This window comes from Bacillus rossius, chromosome 1 (assembly GCF_032445375.1).
Source record: "Bacillus rossius redtenbacheri isolate Brsri chromosome 1, Brsri_v3, whole genome shotgun sequence".
In the NCBI taxonomy this organism is placed as follows: Eukaryota; Metazoa; Arthropoda; class Insecta; order Phasmatodea; family Bacillidae; genus Bacillus; species Bacillus rossius.
In genome coordinates, this window is record NC_086330.1 from 374,144,018 (window position 1) to 374,167,758 (window position 23,741).

At 39.0% G+C, this 23,741-nt stretch overlaps 1 protein-coding gene across 1 annotated transcript in view; it reads left to right on the top strand.

Moving 5' to 3' along the window:
* The first annotated feature begins 9,262 nt into the window (after positions 1-9,262).
* Positions 9,263-23,741, top strand: part of LOC134528515 (delta(24)-sterol reductase-like) — a 20,772-nt gene continuing 6,293 nt past the window's right edge. The window contains 6 exon segments of the mRNA XM_063362194.1: positions 9,263-9,580; positions 15,617-15,772; positions 17,895-18,000; positions 18,817-18,935; positions 19,911-20,005; positions 23,031-23,199. Coding sequence (XP_063218264.1) covers positions 9,395-9,580; positions 15,617-15,772; positions 17,895-18,000; positions 18,817-18,935; positions 19,911-20,005; positions 23,031-23,199 — 831 coding nt within the window. The 5' untranslated portion in view covers positions 9,263-9,394.

Consider the following 23,741-nt stretch of genomic DNA (forward strand, 5'->3'; position numbering starts at 1 on the left):
GCCTTTTGCGGGGTGGCCAAACCTCTGACAGTTGCCACATTGGAGGGGGCCTTTGGGGTGTCGATAGTCCTCAACACGAATGCTGAGGCCTCCGAATGACTTCAGGTCATAAATCCTTTCTGGATTTACGGCCTTAGGGAGCTCTACGACTAACTTATTTATAGGCTGCCTTGTCTGCCTGTTGTACAGAAACCAGAAGTTCTGCACTGGAAGCTCCATTGCGGCGAACTCAGCCTGAATGAATTGTTTGTCGGTGCTGCTATGCACTCGACAAAACACAAACTTGTTCGGGATCTCGTCCCGTTGCAACAGCACAGAGTGTTGCACTCCGGCCTGCTCCAGTGCACGCACTGCCCTGTGGTACTCCTCCACAGTGGCAGTGTGAATCATGAGCTGGTCATGGCCGCGACTGACGCACGACCAGCGCTCCTGCAGTGCTGCATCCAGCACTGTTTTAATGGCCGGGTAGCTGTGGCCAGAATCCACGAATACATACAGGGGTTTCACCTGCATTTTCTTTGCCTGAGGGGCAGGGTTTGGCGGGGCAGGGCTCGAACCTGCGGACGTGTTGGCGGCCGTTTGACTGGCCGAGTTGTTTGCCCTTCTGACGGGCTGCTTGCGAAGTCGCTCGGCCTGCTGCCTGGCGATCGCGGGGTTCGTCAGTGGGGGGCGCAGTCTTTCGTCCTTTCCTCCCGTTTTTTGTTTTTTTGAGACGACTGTTGTAAAGCCGTCGTCGCTAGACATTTCGGTTTCGTCGTCGCTCGGCAGAGGCACATCGATGCACTCCTGCATCACCTGCTCGTCACTTAACTGCTCAGTCATGTCGCTAGTTTCACCCTACAACGCACTAACACCCACTGACCACGCACCCGGTATTAAGCCGGGTTGTGGCTAGGCTGTAGGGTTAGCTACAACCCGGGTTGTTTTGCACGCTTACACTTCTTAGGAAAACCTGGGAATACCACCTGGCCTGTGTGCGAGAAAACAGGCTGTTCCTGGAATCTTGCAGCTCCGCTTGATGCGTCCGTCCTCGGCCAAGGCTCGAAGCGAACTCCCTCACTCCGCGATTATTATTATTTTTTTCCTAGCCTAAGTTAATTCTAAGTGTGTAGGGGAGGGTCCAGGTTAGGGGAGGACCTAAGTGTGTCTCAGGCCGAAGCCTATACACTCTACCATGCGGGTTTTTAACCATGCAGGACAAGGGCGCGTGCATCGTGTGCTATTGGGGTTTACTGGCCAGCCATGGCTGCGATTGGCGCCATGACTGACGCCCCATTGGTCGCCTAGCTTAAAAGCTAGCTAATGTGACCCAGGTAAAACCTGCATAGACACAGGGAAAACCCTGGGCCGGTTCATGCGGGGATCAAATAACATGCTGCATTAAGCAAGCAGGTAACTACTGGACAAGAGGAAGAAGGGTCCAGGTAAGAAGAGTTGGAAGGGCTGAAAAATCAACCGCTGGAGTTGGGTGCTTGGGCCTTGCGGCCCGCATTTAAAGGTTGGGAACTCCTGGGTTATTATTAACCAGGGGCGCATGCGCCCCCAGGGGCGGGCGACTTCACTCGTCGGCCCAGCCACAGCTGCCCAGGCAGCCACAGTTAAAACAGAAGTGGGCAGACGAGCCGCGGTTCAAAGCCCGCCACACGAACTCCGCCGAGCATTTCCGAGCGGCTCCGACGGTTGGCGCGCGGCGCGCGACGATTCCTGTTGGGCGGGTAGCATCGGGCGCGCGGTTAGGCGCCACGGAGACGTCATCATGTACGTAGTGCGAGAGCATACGTAACACATACAAGGCAACGATGTTGTTTTAATTAAATTTATCACTTTTACACAGAATGAAAAAAAAATTACTTAAATCAACTTATTGACTTTTTTTTTTTCACGATAAATATGAATTTTTAAAAGAAACACGGTGTAGAAATTTGTTTTGGCAGTTTTTTCGTTTCTAGTTGTAGCGCTGGGGACGTCTATTGACTTTCGAGATTATAAACTAAAATAATTTTCTTGTTTCGGTTGCGTGTTACGTCGAAGCGTTATTACGTAGTTTATAACCCCGGTCTAAAACTCGATGTCGCTGTCACATGCCAAGTTTGTTATTTCATTTTCTTGTTACTACTAAGGATTTATTAATTTCTCATGACATATTTATCGAACGTTACTTTCAAGCTGGAAAACTTTCCGCAAGTAATCAAATACGTAGAGTATAGGTCTATGAACACTTGCGTGACTTCTTACCACTATAAGGTAATCTTAAGTTAATATCTGCTGATAACGTTTGAGACCGCAGACAAAAAGCATAAGCGCTATCACGATATATTTACAACAATAGCCAGCAAATAACAGCACCAACAACAAAGTGAAATAACCGACACAGCGTGAGAACAAGCCTTAAATGGGTTCACCGAAAAAAAAAAATTGGTTGTCTGTAAAGTCGGTTTACGGACGATAGTTTAACGTGACGTCATAACAAAACATTGATGAAATGATTGCATACTTTTATGAATAAAATTGAATCATTTTTATTGAATTATCACTATTTTGTATGGATACAAAGAAGGAGTGAAATGAAATCTACATTTTAAATGATAAATTTACTTTTATTTGCACTCATTAATTCAAATATGTTTATTACTTTAACGAACAGATTATTTTAACTATAATTTTTATATATGTTTGCTATTTAACTTCTTCCAATCTGTGTTATTCTGTTAAGGATAGGACGATGATAGGAAAAGTAGGAAACGAATGGGAGTGTTTCAAGTTTAATGTGCCTCGAAAAAGTCAAATGGATTGTTGTTCCAATCGAGCGGAAGAGAGATAGATGCGGCGCAAGCGTACAATGAGTGTAACGGGACACAGTGTAACGGGACAATGTGCGTTACGGGACACTGTTTCGTGCGTGCAGCCGGCGTTCATCGATTTATTAGACCATGTCACGTCAAAAAAAAAAAAAAAAACAACTAAGATTACCAGAAGTGACGCATTTCAGCAGCTGCTAAACGTGCTCGATGTTCAGTCTATTTGACCAGGATAATGTACTAAGTTGGCACCATCAGAGACGGCGAGTGGTGACAAAATGAGAATTTTTTTTTAGGAAAAGAAATAAATAAAATGAGTTTAGACAGTTACATTACCATTCTTAACATGCATCACTTCCTATGACTTGATGTAAGCTTTTGGACATACGCCATTGCTAAAGCACACGTATGTCTGTAGAAGAAAACTACAAAAACACAAAAGACAAAAACACAAATTAAGCAAACAATTGCTGTTGTCAACAGGATATAAACACCACATAATATTCCATAGCAGGAATATGGTCACAAACAAAGAAAAACAAAGAAAATTGACTAACAGAACGAAGAAAAACCCACAAATGATGACAGCACAGAAATATTGAACCCAAAAAATTCAGCACAACAGTTGAAACGAGACAAAGAACAGCAAAACGAAAAGACGAAACAAACACAATAGTTTCCAAAAAAAAAAAAAAAACCAGAAGAGAACGAAAAAACCACCGCAAATGATAACAGCACAATAATATTAAACCCAAAAAAAAAAAAAAAAAAATCAGCACAACAGTTGAAACGAGACAAAATCACGACAAAACGAAAATACGTTGTTTGTGACCATATTCCTGGTATGGAATATTATGTGGTGTTTATATCCTGTTGACAACAGCAATTATTTGCTTAATTTGTGTTTTTGTCTTTTGTGTTTTTTGTAGTTTTCTTCTACAGACATACATGTGCTTTAGCAATGGCGTATGTCCAAAAGCTTACATCAAGTCATGCACTCCCATTGCACAAATCTTTCGAAGATAATATCACTTCCTATGTGGTTTGTAGATCCAGGTGTCTTAACAACTCACCTTGCAACATCCAAATTAACATATTGCTTTCACTGATATATCGCATTTTTTTTCCTAACTTAATTTTTTTTTTTTGGGAGGGGGGGAGGATATCCTCTTATCCTCCTCCTCTTGCGCACGCCACATATGAGAATGGTACAGATGCATATCAACTCAAAATTTTAAATACTGTGGTCTATTGAACACGATTGTGGTTATGCCAGAGGTTTTAAAATTGTCATATTTCAAAGCAGTCAACGTTTCGAAAACAAGGAAGGGGAAAAAAGGGGGGGGGGGGGTTTGGGTGGTTTGGCTCTGGGTTGCGAAAAAACACTTTTTGCTAGCGCCATAAATATGCGATGAAATGCACATTCAATATTATCTACACATTTCTACATAATTAATTGTCTTTTATCAATGTATGTCGCAAGAGCACCTGCTTCTGTCGCCAGGTGTGCGAGTGTTATCAGCCAAAGGCTAGAATCTGATGATAAGCATCGAGCAGTAGAGTCCACCGTGCGCCTGAACTCGACAAGCAGAGATCTGACGGATGGCCGAAACAACAGCAATTAATAAAAAAAAATTAAATGTCGTAGTTTATGAGTTGTAAACTTTATCCCCCCCCCCCCCCAAGTTTTAATATTCCAACCTTGCACTGAATTTTAGATACGTGATACAAATTTCCATATTATACTATACTAATTTTAACACACAATCCGGAATAAACCTAATATCGATAACAATTGAACACAAAATCAAAAATGTCATACCTTAGGAGAAAAAAAAATTCTTTGCGCGACTTATACAGTCAAAATTTGGTATCAGGCAACAACACTTTAATAAAAACTTCACCTGTAAGGCGCGAAAGTCAGATGCGGTGGAAAAAAAAATTAAAAAAAATTGTAAATCATAATCATACATTAACTTTTTGTATGATGAGATGTACAAGATAAGATTTATTTTTATTTTTGATATAGATTCAATTACGAATAATTTATCCAAATTGAAGGCATGACCAAGTTTAGTTGATATTTTTTGACCCCCTAAGCTTTTATACCCAACTTTGAATTACCCGATGTTTATTAACAGCCTGCAGTCTGAAAACCCCGAGAGTAAATAATTAATGTCTCGTGTGGTCTGCTACAGCCGAGAGAGCCACACCCGAGATTCCCCGAAGTTCTTGCTTTTTTTCCGTATCTTTAATGTAGCTATCCTAACCAAATCAACCGTCCACCATGTTTTATAATGTAGCTAACCTAACCAAATTGACCATTAGTATCCTTTTATCAACACCGCCATATTTATTTACAATGAAGAAAAAAAAAACCGAAGATGCACGATCGGTGGTTTGGCTCTCTCGTCTGTGAAAAGAAGGCTTCCCCTTGAAAGTACAAACGGTCCACCACCTACTATAGTTCTATAGTATCATAAAACTATCGTTGGGTTGGGTTTGATATAGGCCAGAAACGCAAAGGTAACGGAAGTTTCAGATTGACCACGCCACGAGGTAAGTGGATTAGGGGTGAAGTTACAGATATAAGAAGTTTTTTATTATAGATTACGTATATGTAACATATCTTTTAGGGTGGCCAAGTAAAAACATTAGTCTAAAACAGTTGTGAATCTGTTATGAACTTTCGTAGAAATTTCCAAAAAATGAACCCCCCCTTTCTTCTTAAGAGATGAGAGCCGTGGCGGAGACTACGATATTTCAAAATATGTTAAATGAATCTACAAGTAAAGGTAAAGTGGATTCACGTGGCGTGGTGACCCACACAGAGTTCAGTGCTGTCAGCTGATGCCTCACTCGAACAATGATATTCTTAGTTTTCTTATCGTATTTCACGTGAGTCTAATGCCGCCCACTGCCTCTTGTTGTGAAATGGAGTTTATGTGTGGATATCTGTGAGAAAGATGATAGAGTTACCTCTAAAGTGAGGAAGCCTTCTTTTCACAGACGAGAGAGCCACACCCGAAATTCTTGCTTTTTTTCCGTATCTTTAATGTAGCTATCCTAACCAAAGCAACCATACACAACGTTTTAAAGTATTTATAATGTAGCTAACCTAACCTAATTGACCATTAGTATCCTTTTATCAACACCGCCATATTTATTTACAATTAACAACCAAAAAATAACCCGAAGATGCACGATCGGCCGTTTGGCTCTCTCGTCTGTGAAAAGAAGGCTTCCCTCTAAAGTGTAGTTAAAATTTGTTTCTTTGGCGGGATCGCAGGAGGGACTCGAACCAACTTAGAAGGCTTCCCTCTAAAGTGTAGTTAAAATTTGTTTCTTTGGCGGGATCGCAGGAGGGACTCGAACCAACTTGCTGCTGAGGGAAATGCGAAGAATAAAGAAGTGGAAGGAAATAAATGAGTGAGATTTGTGTGAGCTGTTTCAGTCGTACTGCCTGCCCTGTGCTCTAATTGCCAGAGTTTGCAGACTGATTACACAGAGATGTGTACATCAGCCTTGGAAGATAGTGTGCAGTTGTTTTTGAATTTGGTTCACATTTTGCTTGAGATGTATTCTTTTGGTCTTAAATTGAGTATAACGAATTTATATATAAAAATAAAACTGTTTACTAAATTCACAAGAAATTTACTGTTTTTAAAACAGTTTTATTACCGTAGTATCGTTCGAAATGTATTGAGGGAGAGAAGCAAAGACCTCATCATGATTTTTTCCATAACATTTTACATTGTAAAAAGTATAGTTCCTTGTACAGTAAGATTAAATTATCTATGGTGATGATAATTATGATCTAGACATACTGAATTGCAAAAAAATATTGAGGTATCTGAAGATTACACGACTTCAAAGATCAAAAAGGAACTCGGTGCAATCAGAACTTAATACAATTGTTCTACGGAAGACTTTACTTCTTGTATTATACTGAATCACTAACTTCAGGACGAGGGAAAAATAAATCAATAGCTTCGTCTGTCAAATCGCATCATTCCTTTAAGACTCTGGTGTATACTAACTCAAGCAGAACAACAGAAGTAGTGCTTCGTGCCGACGAAGTTCTTCAGTCTCCGAGTATTCTTTGCATGCTGCGCGCGCATCAAACAAAATTCACTCTCATCATTTTTCCATAACGCGCCCAAAGAAGTGTAACTTAGAAAAACTTTTAATTAAATTTAAATTTAATATTTAATACCTTACATAGTTTCAGTTAGATGTAAGGCGCCTAAGGCACCTGTTAAAAAATGATATAATATACACGAAATATTTATTAAAATTTTAATTTATTTTAATACATTTTATATATTACCAGCGCATTAATTGTCTTTAGTGATTAAATAATTTTATTTGCTGATTGACTGGTTCAATATACACTTTCACCTGACTTGCAACTCTTGATCGTGACAAAACCTCATACAGTCGGTCGTGTGAAGATAGGTATATTGAACAACAAAATATATATTTCATAGCATATAAAGGCGATACCAAAAAAAAAAAAAAGGAAAACCCATTCAACTACCTTATAACATTAATCATTCAAACACAGAACTACATAGGGAAGATAATGGGCATACATATGAACAGATAATGGTCATGCATATGGGAAGATCATGATCAAACACATAATATTTCACACACAGAATTACACGAATCAACTAACACAGACTCATACATTTCATATACTTAACTCACCATGATGTGCAGGAAAATAGCTTACCCAACTCCAAGACGTAGTCAAAATATTATCTTTGCGCCAAGGACTCGGTCGCAATGCTAAGAGGAACAGGTTAGCAAAGAGCAATTAAAATGTTACACTGTAAGCTCATGAAAACAGAATTGCGCCAGGGACTCGGTCGCAATGCTGAAGGTACAGGTTAGCAAAGAGCAATAAAAATTATACAGCCTACAGCATTACGGGATCATTAAGTCAGTGATGAGCGCAACTATATATAGGATTGTGACTACACATTATGGCGGGACGAATAGTCATTACAATATCATTTGACTTATATTTTGAACTGCACAAGGAGTAAAAATGAACTTAATGCCAATTTTAGAATTTCCAATTTGCTATTTCAATTAATGAGAAGGCTCTAATCTTTCTGTAACTTTCATCATATTTAGAGGAAGCCAATGTAGATAAGTTTCTCGTAACTAGCTTTACCATAAATAACCATCATGTGCAAGATTTACTTTATTGTATTTAACAGTGAGTAGGTACTCTGTAATTGATTATGGTATATTAGATTTGGTTTGTATGTTTCAAGCTAAAGAAATATAGAGGTATGTCAACGAAGCTGGAATACTAATATCGCCAACTTTGAGTTCAGTATAGTTTCTCATTGAGTGAATTGAATGTTGTAATTTCGCGATGCGTAACTTACGTCAAATTCAGAGTCACATCCGATAATGTGTAAGTTGTCTCAGTTAAGTATCGAAATTACACACAGCGTATATACCTTCAAAGTTGATAGATTTTTATTTAATTTTGTAATTTAACTCTAAATATTGTGAGTTCCTAACTTTTATTGTAAGTACAATTAGAAGCTCAACGAATATAATAAAAACTTGATTTCCTAGAACTGGAGTCCATGATTGTTAGTATTGGAGAGTTTCAGATAGAGTTGGTACTGGCAGCTCAGATATATTCATTATTTTTGACGTGACGTCTAATAAATCGATGCACGCCGGCTGCACGCACGAAAAAGTGTCCCGTTACGCGGTGTCCCGTTACTCTCATTGTACGCTTGCGCCACATCTATCTCTTTTCCACTCGATTGGAACAACCATCGATTTGACTTTTTCGAGGCACATTAAACTTGAAACACTCCCATTCGTTTCCTACTTTTCCTATCATCGTCCTATCCTTAACAGAATCACACAGATTGGAATAAGTTAAATAGCAAACATGTATAAAAGTTATAGTTAAAATAATCGCTTCGTTAAAGTAATAAACATATTTGAATTAATGAGTGCAAATAAAAGTAAATTTATCAATTAAATTATAGATTTCATTTCACTCCTTTGTATCCATACAAAATAGTGATAATTTAATAAAAATGATTCAATTTTATTCATAAAAATATGCAATCATTTTATCAATGTTTTGTTATGACGTCTCGTTAAACTATCGTCCGTAAACCGACTTTACAGACAACCAATTTTTTTTTACCACAATCAACTATTCACATTACTTGGAGATAGATCGTACACCGTTGTGGGCTCAACCATTGTTGACGCATTGTTAGTCTCGTAGTTATTAGCGAGTCAAATCTGACGGTGTTTTGTCACGCGAGAAAGATCGACAGACGGTCGCTGTTACTGAGCGAATAGACGTATTCACGTGGTTGTGTTTCTAGCAGCGGTGGCTCTGAGAGGTGAGAGACAGCGCACACAATTGGCCAGACTCCAGCCAGACAGGCGCAGTTGCCGGGCGCCGGCCATTCAAGGTCAAGCGCCTCCGCGCGAAGGTCAAAAACACTCGAGCACGCACGCACGCACACCCACACGCAACAGCAGGCACGCAGCCAGTCGTCGCCAGACGCCCGGACAGCGCCGGTGTTGCAGCCGCAGCGATGGCGTCCCTGGACAGCGCCCTGGCGCACTTCGTCACCGAGTACCGCTGGGCGTTCGCCGCGTTCTTCCTGCTGCCCGCCTCGCTGCTGTACGAGCTGTTCTTCTCCCTGCGCAACTGGGTCGTGTTCCAGCTGAACACCGCGCCCGGGAGACACGCCTCCAGGGTCAAGCACGTCCAGGCACAGGTCTCTCAACCTCATAGAGGTGTTAAAGTTACGAAAAAAAGCGTACCCGTATGTATTCGTTACTGTAACAATTAGTACTCGTCACTATCGTATCGTTACGTTACTCGTTACTTCTGATACCGCATAACATGCTATGTTATGTTGCAGCAACGAATCGAGTCGTATTGCGTACGCGTACAGTATGACGTCGCGTAAATAATAATAAATCGAATGTAAACAATTAACAATATTGATAATTAACAGCTTTTGTTAAACCAAGAAACAATGAAATCTCATTAGAGCGGCTTTATTATAACATCTCTTTTAAGATGAAAAAAAAAAAAAAAAAAAAAAACGTGAAAATACGCGATAATAAAAAACAAAAACATACATATTTATAATTGGTAAAAAATACTTTCTTACGTTGTTTCTTTTCCAATCTCAAACTTTCTCTACACACACAATAGCTTTAATAAACATTAAAAAAAAACTTAGACGACGAATTTCCGAATTATACTTTACTTAATAAACAATCATTGTTCTTTGTAACGTACGTTTTTAAATTCACCGAATAAGCGCGTGCATGCGTAAAACATACGAAAAATGCGAGTAACGAAATGCATTCGTGTGTAACGTTTCGTTACTCAGTACCGAATACGGAATACGTACGGTTTGCCAGAGCTCTACTCTCAACCTCCAGTCGTCATACTTCAGTGCTGCATTACACTGGAAAAACCTATAGCACGGGCGTCTAACTAACACACGGAGCACAAACCAAAATCAGCTGACACGCGTATTTTAGTACCGATATTTTGTTCCGATAATATTTAATTTGAATAACAATAAAAGGGGGTTGTCTGTAAAGTCGGTTGACGGACGATAATTTTACGTGATAACGTCATAAGAGAAAAAAATTGATGAAACATTGCATACTTTTTAATTTTCAAATATTATTTAAAGTTCTTGCAAATTTAATTAAAATAATTAGTTTAAATATAATCACGAACAATTAGTTAAAAAGCCCGCCTCAACCTGTTTGATATTATAGAAGATTTTCTCGCACGGTGGTTGGCCGGTTCTTGCACGCTCGGCTCAGGCGGAACGTGACGATTTTTCGTGCGTGCAGCCGGCGTTCATCGATTTATAAGACGTTATCACGTCAAAATCTGTAGATAAATTTGTCAGGTAAAATAAAATGGTGGACCAAAGGCTACGGGAAAAAAAAATATTTTATATAAAAAAAGGGGGGAAGGAATAAATATTGGAGCACGGTCTTCTTAGACCGTGTATTGGAGTTAACAGTACAGAATTTCATACGTTGGTACGTTGAAGCGTTGAAGCGTTGAAGGTTTGCAGTGCAGTGACCGGTCGACTGTTGGACAAGGTCAGTGGCCGGTGATATAAAATAGATACGTGAACGTATGTCTGGTAACTGATTTTATATTTGTATTATTGGTTTAGGTAAATCCTTTATATTAGCTTAGATGTATCAAAAACTCAATATAACATATACTTAAACAAAAAGTTTATAATAAGTAAAACATGTGTAAAGCGTTCGTATGTTATGATACACCTATATATTCAAACTAAGCGGACATTAAAAATAATTTGAATTCATTTTAATGGTTATTTAGTTTTAAAGTATTTATAATGTAACTGACCTGACCTAACAAACCGGGACAAAGGATGAACAGTAGGAACTCACGTATTTTTTTTTTTACTTATACTTGCGCAACAATATCCAAATAACAAATAAAATTTGAAACGTTAAAAACTCACCTAAGTTAGAGACGGGTACGATTCCTTTGCAGTTAGGCCTATAACCGGTAACTATTAGATTCAATCCTGTATTTAAAAAAAATATATATATATATAGATTGTGAGGGTTTGGAAAATGTTTTACATTAATTAACTGGTAAGATTTGCCCCCGGGCAGTTTCTCTAGACGTCTTTGAGCTGCACTCGTCACGTGAGGTCTCTCCCCCCCTCCAGCAAATTCACCCCTTACGGCCCCGGCCTGTCGGACTGTGACGTCAGCAGTTCCAGTGGCTCTGTACATACCTGATGTACCAAGTCCATACTTAGAGGTGGGTTGTTACAGCAATTTTCGGTATCTGTTCTAACCTGATACTGATACTGTAATGTACCTAGTTACAAGTATCTGATACTTCTGTATCAGACGGTCCCAGGAAGCAACAAAGCTCCGCGTACGCAGACCGTGCGACCGGAAGGAGATTATGATACATTATTTATCACGCCCGGTAATTCTCTACCTCTTATACTCTCATGCCCGCCTGATACAGCCAGTATCAATCAGTTCAACATTTACTGCAGTTCGTCCTGGCCGTGTATCAATCACCATGTACATTGTTGCGGGCTGTCATGCTTTGTAGTTAGTATCTTTATAGTGAAATAAGGAATGGATAAGTGCACGAAAAAGACTTCATTTGTGTGGAATTTTTTTACGGAAAATAATGAGTTTGCTAATTGTAATTTGTGTAAACAAAAACTGAGTTATAAATCATCATCGACTAATCTGAAGAAACATTTGAAACGTAAACATTGATATAGTATGCTCACTAATGTACGTACCTGTTTTTTTCTAATTTTTAATTTTTTATAAAATCGTAATCTTTTAATGTATGAAAACACTAGTTACTAATTGTTTTCGGAAAAAAAAGTCCTAATGTTGATTACATCTGTTATTAGTGTCAACTGAGAATTTATTTGCATTTTCATAGCTGTTAGGTGCACAAATATAAATATTATATCTTGTATTAATGTACTTTTTAATATTAAAATTTCATTAGTTTTATTATTGAACGAGTCTGTGCACGCACTGCGCTCTGAGCGTACTTTGAAGTGGGACAATAACCAAACGACTCGTAACAATTTCGCTTTGCGCCTCTCCTTCAGCGCCTTCCCCTGCGCTTCCTCCCCTACATTATTTCCCTTCTTTATCCCTTATTCGTCGTTCCTGCTCCCTCCCCTTTCACAAGCTCCGCCCAAGTGACCGTCATCTGCTATCGGGTTCTGCGCACATTGGCCGTGATGTTGTTCCAGGCGAATTCTGAACTGATACTAAAGTACCTGATACTTTTCAAGTGTACTCGTTTGCCGTTCCTGATACAGGCGCGTATCAGTGCCAAAGTGTCATGTTGATACTTTTCGACCCACCTCTATCCATACTAGATGTGCTACGTCTTGAGCAAGTTTCGAGGCCCAGAATTACACTCTCTTCCAAGTGTCCTTTGATTTTCATGATACAAATAAATCTTTATATATATATTTCTTGTGTGCGTGTGTATGTCACTGAACTCCTCCTAGACGGCTGGACCGATTTTGATGAAATTTTTTGTGTGAGTTCACGGGGATTCGAGGATGGTTTAGATTCACAATTGGATTTTTTTATCTCGATTCTGAGTTAAGAAAAAACTAAAAAAAACACGCTTTAAAAGCAAAAAAAACTAAGCATTGTTGATAATTAGCCTCCATGGCAACGGGCTTTTGCATTGTTGTTGCCTTCTGCGTAAGCATGGGAAAGGTTTATGGTAACGGCAGTGGCGTGCCCAAGAGGAGGGGTATGTATAATGAGAAGATACAAAATGTCCAGCATAGAAATACTTACCGCCATATCCATATCTCACAAAAAGTACATTTGGGCAGGACAATGTCTGTCGGGTCCGCTAGAAAGATATATAGAGATATATATGTAGAAAGATATATAGAGAGATAGAGATATAAATAGAAAGATAGAGAGTTATAGAGATATACATAGAGAGATAGAGAATTAGAGAGATAAAGAGAGATGCTTAGTATACGTTTAAAAAATTGATTGAGGCATTGCAACGCATGCCGGGCATTATCTAGTACTATATATAAATACCTATTGTTAACATTACCCATCACTAGAGACCTGTAAAATTCGCGGATTCATTTCGCGATAGGATAGAGTCCAAATACTTTTGACATTATTTTGCTTCAGTGATTGGGCCACAGTTTATCTGAAGGACTCTGGGCCAATGAAAAATCTTTAACAGAAGAATTAGCGAATCACGATCATTCCAGTCAACAGGTTTTACGTGTCGGTAACCAATCAGCAGATATAATTTGCACGAGTGCGTAGAGGATCATGGAGTCTATCCTTTAGGGATTTGAAATCGTGAATTTTTCCGGTCTCTACTCATCACTAAGTAGCCAGCGCCAGGCAACCGTTTATTGATTTGTAAACATCTTAGCTCTTGGTATACAGAATTGGGTAGGGGTGTTTTCGTGAAAGTGGAACAGAAGTCAATGAACAGAGATGTGACACAAAGATGGCGGACCCACGTGTACCAACATAAACCCATATATAATCACATTCATAAACATTAGGGTACGTACCAAATGTATTGGTGTTCCCAAATGAAACTTCATGATAGTGCAAATATCCCTGAATATATTTGGTAAACTAAAATCATCATATTAAAAGGTACATACTCTTAAGTTTTAGCATACCTAAGAAAACTAGCATTACAATGATTACAATATATGTTCTACTTACAATATGTAAACGGGCTTAGTAGCATAGCGGGAAATCACATGCTTGTTAATCTCAAAGGATGTGGGTTGAATCTTGACACTGGAATTTTTTTGAAGCTATGCTTCTTTAGGCGTGTTATGGAAAAATGATGAGAGTTAATTTTTATGATGCACGTACAACATACAACAAAATTTTTCACAGGACGATTGCGGACCCACGTGTATGAATATATACTCACTTTCATAATAATTAGCGGATCTACCAAACATATTGGTGTGCCAATTAAAACTTTATGATAGTTTAACTGCTCTACAACATGTTTAGTAAACTAAAATAGTCATAGTAAATATAATTTCAAATATTAGAAAATGTAATGTTACTGGTATTAAAACAATTATAACACATATTCTCCTTAAATTGCCAGGCTTATTAATTCAGTGGTTGCAGTGCTGGTTTAATGAGATAAAGGAATATGGTTCAAAACTCAGCAGTGGAAATATATTTTAACTTTTTAAATTACAGATTACTGAATTATACAAATTGTGCTTTAAGAAAATACATATGAATACATTTTATTTTTTATTTTACTATAATACATATTATTAAATACATAGATCAGTCCATTGGATTATTTCATGCTAGGTGGGCCTGGATCCTCTATTTTTACTTAAAGTAATATTAAATATACTACTTTTGTTAGGAAATGAATTTCCATGAATTTGCATAGGTAATAAAAAATATAACTTTATAATAGTGCAACTATCCTTGAATAATTAATAATTTATAGTCATCTAACATGTTCAGAAAATATATAGTATTATCTTTTTGATTAATCATTAATCATGATTTATTATCAGAAAAACTTTCAAAGATTTTTTACGGCTCATGGCTGACACAATTTAATCGGAATTTGATCGTTAGCAATTTTGTGAAACCAACCCAAGTGTGATATACCAAGAAAGAATACCAAAACTTTAATTAAGCAAAATCAGCAAAACTTTGATTGACGATTAAGTTTTCTGTGTTACTTTAAAGAAGCTATTTTTCAACATTTACGGAGGGGGACGCTGTTCCCTCGGTAGTCCACAACCTCCCGCCCTCCCAGGCCCCGGATATCGCACCTCTCAACGCCTAGGGCTGCCTCTGCACCTGAGGACAAGCGCGGCCCCAGAAGGGGGGCGGTGGGGGCAACAGCCCCTCTCGAGACCAATTTTATTGATTAGTGTACATTTATGTTTACTTAAATATTTAATTTCATATGTTAAACTTTTATCTCATCAAAAGTTGCCTGGAGCTACTAAGGTTCTGCATTTGAAACTTGTAAGTTAATTTGTAAATAATATTCCAAGGCCAACATCTGACCACTTTCATTTTTTGCAACTACGACCTTTCTTTGTGCGATAGCCCCTCCCGAAAAGTCATCCTGAAGCCGCCATTGCCTGGGGAGACAGAGGCAAGAGCCCACGGGAGAACGATGGACAAACTGTCTTGCTCGGTTGGGCAGCTCTTAAACAACTTCATTGTTTTTCCTCCAGGTGAAGCAATGGCGGGAGTCCGGCATGGAGGTGAAGATGTGCACGGCTCGCCCAGCCTACCAGACCATGTCCCTCACGAAGCCCAAGTACAAGAAGACTCTGCACAACATCCACATCAACCTCATAGACGTGCTGGAAGTCAACACCGACAAAATGGTATGTCCCAGTCGGCCGCTGTTGGTTTTTGCGATGGAAGGGTTGGGGGGGGGGGGGGATTTGAGGTGAAGCGAGAGGGGAAAAATGACATTTTGCCCCTCCATGTCCCTTAACAGGAAATATCAAATGTTACAAAACACTAGTGTTTATGTGTCTAACAATAATGTGCATTTAAAAAACCATTTTTCATTATAAACCCCAGTGGTCTAACAAAATTCAGTCATCAGCAGTGGCGGATCCGGGGGGGGGGGGGGGGCACCAGGGGCAAGTGCCCCCCCCCCTCCCCCCCGAAAAACCAGTTGTCTGCTACATTAATATTGCTGACAAAAATGATTGTTTCTGAAACCAATAAAATATTTTAATATAATTAATGAATTTCTTGTAGAATCATAAAATCTGGTGGTTGGATGTTACGTGCAGTGTGAGTAGATTAAATACAAATTTAGTAATTTTAAGACATTTTTTCTCTGGCTATTCTGAAATCCTAGAGTGCCCCCTCCGAGGTGAACCTCTGGATCCGCCACTGATCATCAGATACAAAATACTTAATTGAGTAGCATCGAGGAGCCCGGAGAACTTCTGCTTTATTCGGCACACGACAGCTCCTTCAATCAAATTTTAAATATTGCCCTTGTTCTCTTCAATGTTGTATTGAAGTCAGCACCACTGGTATGTTCAGCGATGTATCTAAAGGGGAACAGATGGGGCTTGTGTTATGGCGCTTCATTTGGGGGGCGCTAAACTGGCAGAGTAATTTTTACTGTAGATATATTTACTTGAATATCGTAGTGTTTGAACACAAAAAAAAAATTCTGAGGGCAGATGAACTGAATTATTTGTATTGAAAATTACATAAAACATACATGTGTATTGTCAAATATTTCAAAACTCGTATCTTTCGCGTACTTTCCATCTTGTGATGTGTTAAAAATGAAATGGCCGCAAATAAATCTATTTATATACCATCTAAGTTGAATAAAATATTTGGAATCTTGGAATTAACATGTGGTGGCAATATGAGGTGTTGTCAGGAAAGGTTATGGTTTGGTTTGAAGAGAAAAAAAAATGGGAAGGGGGGTTGCCAAGATGAGTTCGTGCCCCGGGTGGAAAATAGTCTTGTTACGTCCTGGAGTATGTTAAATAATAAATGATGGTGACTGGTGAGTGTTTGGGGTGTTGAAGGGAAGACAGGAGCATCACTCATTTGAAAAGAGACCTTGATGTGTGAAACAGAAACGCTCTGAGGAAACTAACCACGCAAGTCTACACACTTCACCACGCGCGGAGCTCCTGAAACAGTATCGAGCCATCCTCAACAGCGGAGCAACTCAAAAGCAGTCAAAATCATTTACGTTTGCATATTTGTATGTATTTCTGAGGACGAGTGATAAAGGAAAAAAAAAATGGTGTAATATGTACACTTAAACTCTATTACGTGATCATTTTGTTTGGAAAAAAAAATTAGTAGTTATCTGGTAGTCCAGGAATCTTGTAAATATAATCAATACTAATTTGGCTTTTTTTGTGAATTTTAACCATTGGAAAAATTTAATGGCAAAGAGAGATTTAAACACTATTTTTGCGATAAAATTCAAAGTTTTTGTACATTTATTGCTTGGACAATTGACAAATTTTCCTGAAGCATTTGAATGAAGGCCATGTACATAATACATCAGTATAGTTTCTGGTTTGGAAAACTATTGTGTTTGTTTCGTCTTTTCGTTTTGTCATGTTTTTGTCTCGTTTCAACTGTTGACGTTGTGCTGATTTTTTTTAGGTTCAATATTTTTGTGCTGTCATCATTTGTGGGTTTTTTTCCGTTCTCTTAGTCCATTGTTCTTTGTTTTTTTTTTGTTTGTTGACCATATTCCTGTTATGGAATATTATGTGGTGTTTATATCATATTGACAACAGCAATTTTTTGCTTAATTTGTGTTTTTGTCTTTTGGGTTTTTTGTAGTTTTCTTCTACAGACATACATGTACTTAGCAATGGCGTATGTCCAAAAGCTTACATCAAGTCATGCACTCCCATTGCACAAATCTTTCAAGGATAATAGTATACTTTTAAACTTCTGCACACGGATTGCTAAGCATGCACGTTATTTCCTCGCGTGTTCCAGACGGTGAGGTGTGAGCCCATGGTCACGATGGGTCAGCTGACGGCCACCTTGAACCCGCTCGGCCTCACCATCCCCATCGTGCCGGAGCTGGACGACCTGACAGTTGGTGAGACTGCTCGGCTTAGCTTCGCGGACACTACCACACGCAGCACCACACAGCTCGTGTTTCGTCCGTCATGTGGCCAACAATTATTTTTACGAATTACACAGCCCGTACATGTTCAAAAAAGATATTGAGGCTGTGTGTATATGTCACATGACTAGAGACCTGCAAAATTCGTGGATTCAGTGACCTTGAGGATAGGCTCTACTACACTCTACACACTCGGGCAAATGCCACCTGTTCATTGGCTGCTGACTTGTGAGTCGTCTTGACCGAGTGTCTGTGATTCGACACTTCTTTGAGTGAGGGTCTCTAATCGGCCCTCATTACTCCAGATTAACAGTGAACCAGTGGTAGAAGCAGCGCTAAGGTATAATTGGACGGTCTCCGGGTAAAAGGTAACAAGTCACATTTTGGTGATTTTTAGTTTATCCCAGCAATAAACTCTTAAGTATACTTAGAATATGTAATGCATTTTTAATCATTGGCAACTATGTTGGTAAATATGTTGGTAAATAAAAGAATAATTCAAGAAAAATTTAAGTATTTAAATACAATTTTTATCTAAGAGTTTTTTTGTTTCTCCTGAAAAAAGTGAATTCTTGACTTGTTACCTTTTACCCGGAGACCGTCCAATTATTTGAATTGTAGCGTATCACGAAATGAATCCGCTAATTTTGCAGGTCTCTACACGTGACTCAAAAATATAAGTTGTTCTTTTCCCGTTGTTATTTCGGTTTTGTCGCAATTCACCACATGCTCCCGCCCCTACTGACGAGAGACCTGGTGTTGACGCTCGGTGGACGGTGCGTGTCGCAGGTGGCCTGGTGATGGGGACCGGCGTGGAGTCGTCCTCGCACAAGCACGGTCTCTTCCAGCACATCTGCGTGTCGTACGAGCTCGTGCTGGCCGACGCCAGCGTGGTCACCTGCTCCAGGGTACGCTCCAGCGCATTGCTACCACTTCAACGATGCTCTGTTTTACCGCACCTTCAGACCTTGATCCCCGCCGTTGCTACATTGTAAACACTTTTTTTTTTTTTATGTAAATGGAACAGTTCATGTATAAACTTACAGATATTTGTAAATTTGTACATTAACATGTAAACAACTGTATCATTACAAAATAGTGTTCATAGTAATACCATTCATAATATTAATATTGAGCATTCTTTCAGTAAACTTTTGATTTTTTTTTTAAGTAACAAAGCAAATCATATACAAAAAAAATAAATATTTTTTTTTTGAGCCATTCTTTGGCTTGCAATGTTTTAAAGCTTTGCAAAAAAAAATACGAAGCTTCCCATCAGACGCTAAGCTTTGCATCACGACTGAAGCTTCAGATAAAACAAACAGCAAATTTCCTAGCGAAGTCGAATCGAATACCTATTAAAAAAGAGCCTCAATTGATTATCTTAGTTGAAGCTTCGCACAGGATTTATTTCTAGTTCAATGATGTTGAAGGGGGCAATTGGAGGGGGGGTCAAGGTAACTATCCCCCCTCATTGCTCCTTCCAAATGACCGCCACTGGTTGTGATACTTAATAAAAAATAAAGTACTTTATACTGGACTGTTAAACAAAGTTAAGAAATCATGTAGTGATACGAAAATATGTATAAAGTTTTTATTCAAGAAAGTTTTTAAAACCTCTGTTAATCTCCAAACAAAGAAAATAAGTTTTTTTTTAACATAGCTTTTGAACATATTTATATATTGCTATAAAATAAAAGATTTCTGAAGGTAAAAAATTTATTTTTAACTTTATGAGCTCTAGAAAAAAAATATTACTGGGCATAGATGGTTGTTATAGAAGCTGTATGTTTTTTATAAGTGTACATTTTAGTCTGTTAAAAACTTTGTGCACCTTTTTAATTTCATTTTACTTTGTTCCTCCTTGACGTGTTCTTTTACAGGAAGAAGATCCAGATCTGTTTTATGCCATACCTTGGTCGTACGGAACTCTGGGGTTCTTAACGGTGGCAGAAATCAAAATTGTGCCTGCCAAGAAGTAAGTATATTCGTCAGGCAATACGGTACATGTTACTATTTGATTTTGAATTTTCCATGCTTCTAAAACAATCTAAATTGTTGCGAGACATAACATGTGTGTAGCTACATCTAGTGTCGATGCCAGCACAAGATATTTTACTTAGGTAACAACTGTTCAAGAGATCTGGATGCTGTCTCTCTGCGAATAGCATTTAATAAATTTTTGTTTGTATAACTATAATACTTTCTTATAATGTTCCTGATAAGTTGTTTTAATTATAGTGGTTCCAAGAAGTACATTTACTATCATTTTTAAAAACAGAGTTGTCAATGCCGTACACAGTATTTAACATTGTATAGGGACATGAAGAAGTTACACGCCTTTTTCAAAACATTTCTTAAGTTCCCTTAGCAGCATGTTTTTGACAGCACTGAGCACCAGCGAAAAACTTTGCTTTTAGAAGCGCTGGAGTATCTTGATGTGCGTGCCGGTGCCGCCTTAAGAACTTCTGTTTTGTACAAGTAACACAGAATTAATAATACTGAATAAGTAATACTGAATTCATGTGTCGTAACTTCATCTGCAGGTTCATCAAGACAAAATTTGTCAAAAACATCTATGTGACTGTCGTCGCTTGGTCGACTAGCCCCTGAATGATAGTATTTCGCCGGCTACTCAAGTGTTCAGTAGAGAGGGGTTCGGGCCGCGTGGCCAAGGGACTTAGTCACCACGATAACAATTGACACACTCGAAGACAGTTTCCAGATTCTTTGTACACGGTAAATCGAACCCTTTACAGGGGGCTGCCGCGTTTCCGCCTGTGACTGATTCTGTAGGGCGAAGCCCGGTTCCGCGCACTTGTACTGTCCTGGAAAGATACGGGACATCCCGCTCGTGACGAGCATTACCCACGCCGCTAAGACTTGAACTCGCTATGACTCGCGCAATAAGCTGACTGTCTGACCGGACAACACAGTGTCCGTGAGGGCCCGTAAATTACTGTACAAGCAATGGCGAATATCCAGTCCACAAAAGTATTCCGCGACTCGCAATCCTCCGGAGAAACACGCACGCGAGAAAAATGACAAACTGCAACCCGTGACCGAAAGACTAGGTGACACACTCGCCTGAATGACAACACGACTGTAGGAAGTGAAACTCCTTCCTCTCGGCAAGGCCTGAACTCCAGCGAGACACCGCGCCCGTTCTCACCGTCTTGGAGCGATCTCGCAGACACGTCCGCTGTCTCCTGCGCCCAGCTGCCGACTGCCTTGACACAAGCGCGGAGCGGCCTGCTCCCGCGACCGAAGCCTCTCGCGTCTGACTGACCACTGACTCCTTGCCTCCCCGCCTCGCGCGACCGAGCGCCCGCGTCCCCTCCCCTCTCCGCGAGCCAGCGGAACACGCTGATTGGTCACAGGCGGAAGCCACGGCCTTGGCACCCGGTGAACAAGTAAAACTTATACATAACTTATACATAACACTTCAAATAATAAAATAACAAGTTACAGTAAAGAATGTTAAAGAATATTTACAATAATTAGTCATGTCCGGTTCTTGTGTATATTTACACTAAACTTCCCCTGGCGCGCGAACCTCTCTTCCCCCCCCTGCCCTAGCCGCACAGCACTATCGTCGCACACGCAACACAGGGCAGGAGAAGGCGTTGGTGTGGCATAACGGGCTGTGAGAGCTGGGTCGACACTTGGGTCGACGTCATGACTTATGGTCTAAACTTCTAAAGTGCTTTCCGAGGCTGGTAGACGTCTTTGAAGTTGGGTTGAACAACACTTTTATTGTAGATAATGGAGAAAGTATTTAAGAATAGAACACTGAGTGTTTGGATTATGTTTAATTGAACAAAGTTTCTACAACCACCACTAATTTTTTTTTTTTTTGCTGTAGCAAAATTATTTCATTTAAATTATTGGGGGTAGCACCTGTATTTTAAACAGGATGTTGTGACGTGTTACTACCACCAATTATTTCAATAAAAATAATTTTGCTATTGCGACAAAAGATGTGGTGGTTGTATGACTTCATTCAGTGTTCCATCTTAAATACTTCCTCCATTATTTACAATAAAATTGTTGTTCAACCCGACTCCAAAGACACGTACCAGCTTTGGGAAACACTTTAGACCATAAGACATAACGAAGTTTTTAATTTATTTTGTTACGATGAACCTGCAAATTAAGTTTGTTGGTTGATTCAGACTCACGCTGTATTTTCCAATGCACAGAGGACACTGCAATAAAACACAGCTCAGTCAGTGCTCTTATAATCCAGCATTCTTCAGCATATTCTGTGATAATCCAGCATATTGTGTAATCCAGCTCTGATTGAGCCGTTCATGGCGATTTTTCCAGATAAATTAGGGCATTGCTGACCCTGACTGCAAGACATTTTTAACTGAAAACACTCATGTGTTCTTTATTTTCTTGCCATAGAGCAGCTACAATGACTTTGTTCTACATCATTGTTCTATTCAAAATTTAAAAAAAAAAGAAGTATAAATTCTAACTAATGTTTAAAACAATATAAATATATATTCTAAATATAATGCTCTTAAGTCTGTCAAATTAGTAAAAATAATAAATTAAACAAAAATAGTAGGAAAAAAGATTCGAAGAAAAATGTCAGAGAAAATAAAGTACACCAAAAATCTTCAACACAGATAACCTCAGAAATTTACTACTGCAATTTTTCTTTCATACCTATCCTGTTAAACCATTTCCCAAGTAACTGTACTTTTAATAAAATAAAATTTCAATATGTATTGATTCTAGATACTTAGTTTGTGAAACAAACATTTTAAGGGTAGAATGTTTCAATACCAGAGTTAATATTTTAGTTTCTTGTATATTATTTAATTTTCTACCTTTGATACCTATATTCGAATTCGAGGGGCATATTCGAGGTACTTTCTGAGATTCAAATTCGAGAAAAATGGAATTCAACACATCACTAGTTAAAAGCCTTTACTGTGCAACTGCAGGCATGAACCACGAGTTAACGTGAGAAATGTTTATTCTAATGACAGGTATGTGAAACTGGAGTACTTCCCCTACCACGATCTCGGCAAGATGGTAGACGCGTTCAATCGAGAGAGTTGCAGCAAGAAAGCGGACTTTGTTGAAGGTCTCATGTACTCCAAAAACGAAGGCGTTCTGATGACGGGCAACATGGTTTCAGACTGCGAGCCAGACAAGGTAGGTACCAACATCCTCTTTGTACCGGGTATTTGTAGATTTTATTGAAAGTAATTTTTTATTTGAATCCTTAATTGACATAATCCTTCACTTAATAGACATATTTGTAGGGGCATGCATTTTTTCATGAAAAAAATCTGAATGCCTATTAGAATGCAACAAGGTATACCTACACCAGCAGTTTCTTCTTTGTGATTGGCGGCCGTCTGAGAATGAAAACGTCTTATTTAACAGAGTCACTCAGGAGGCTTTTGCTTCCGCGCTGAATTACTGTGATTGGTGCGCTGACAGTAGACATGTGCCTGAAAGTAACTCACCCAATCACGAATCACAGATGATGTTACAGTGTCTTAACTTTCAGCTAGTCTCGGAATGTTTTCGCAAAATATGCACGCTCCTACATATTTGTTAAAATATATCAACTTTAAACTTTACCTTACTAACGAATAATGTCAAATATTTAATTTTTTTATGATCAGTGTGGTTGTTTTGGGGACATAACCAACAACTGCGTTAACAGGTAACGATGTTTTACAAGGGAA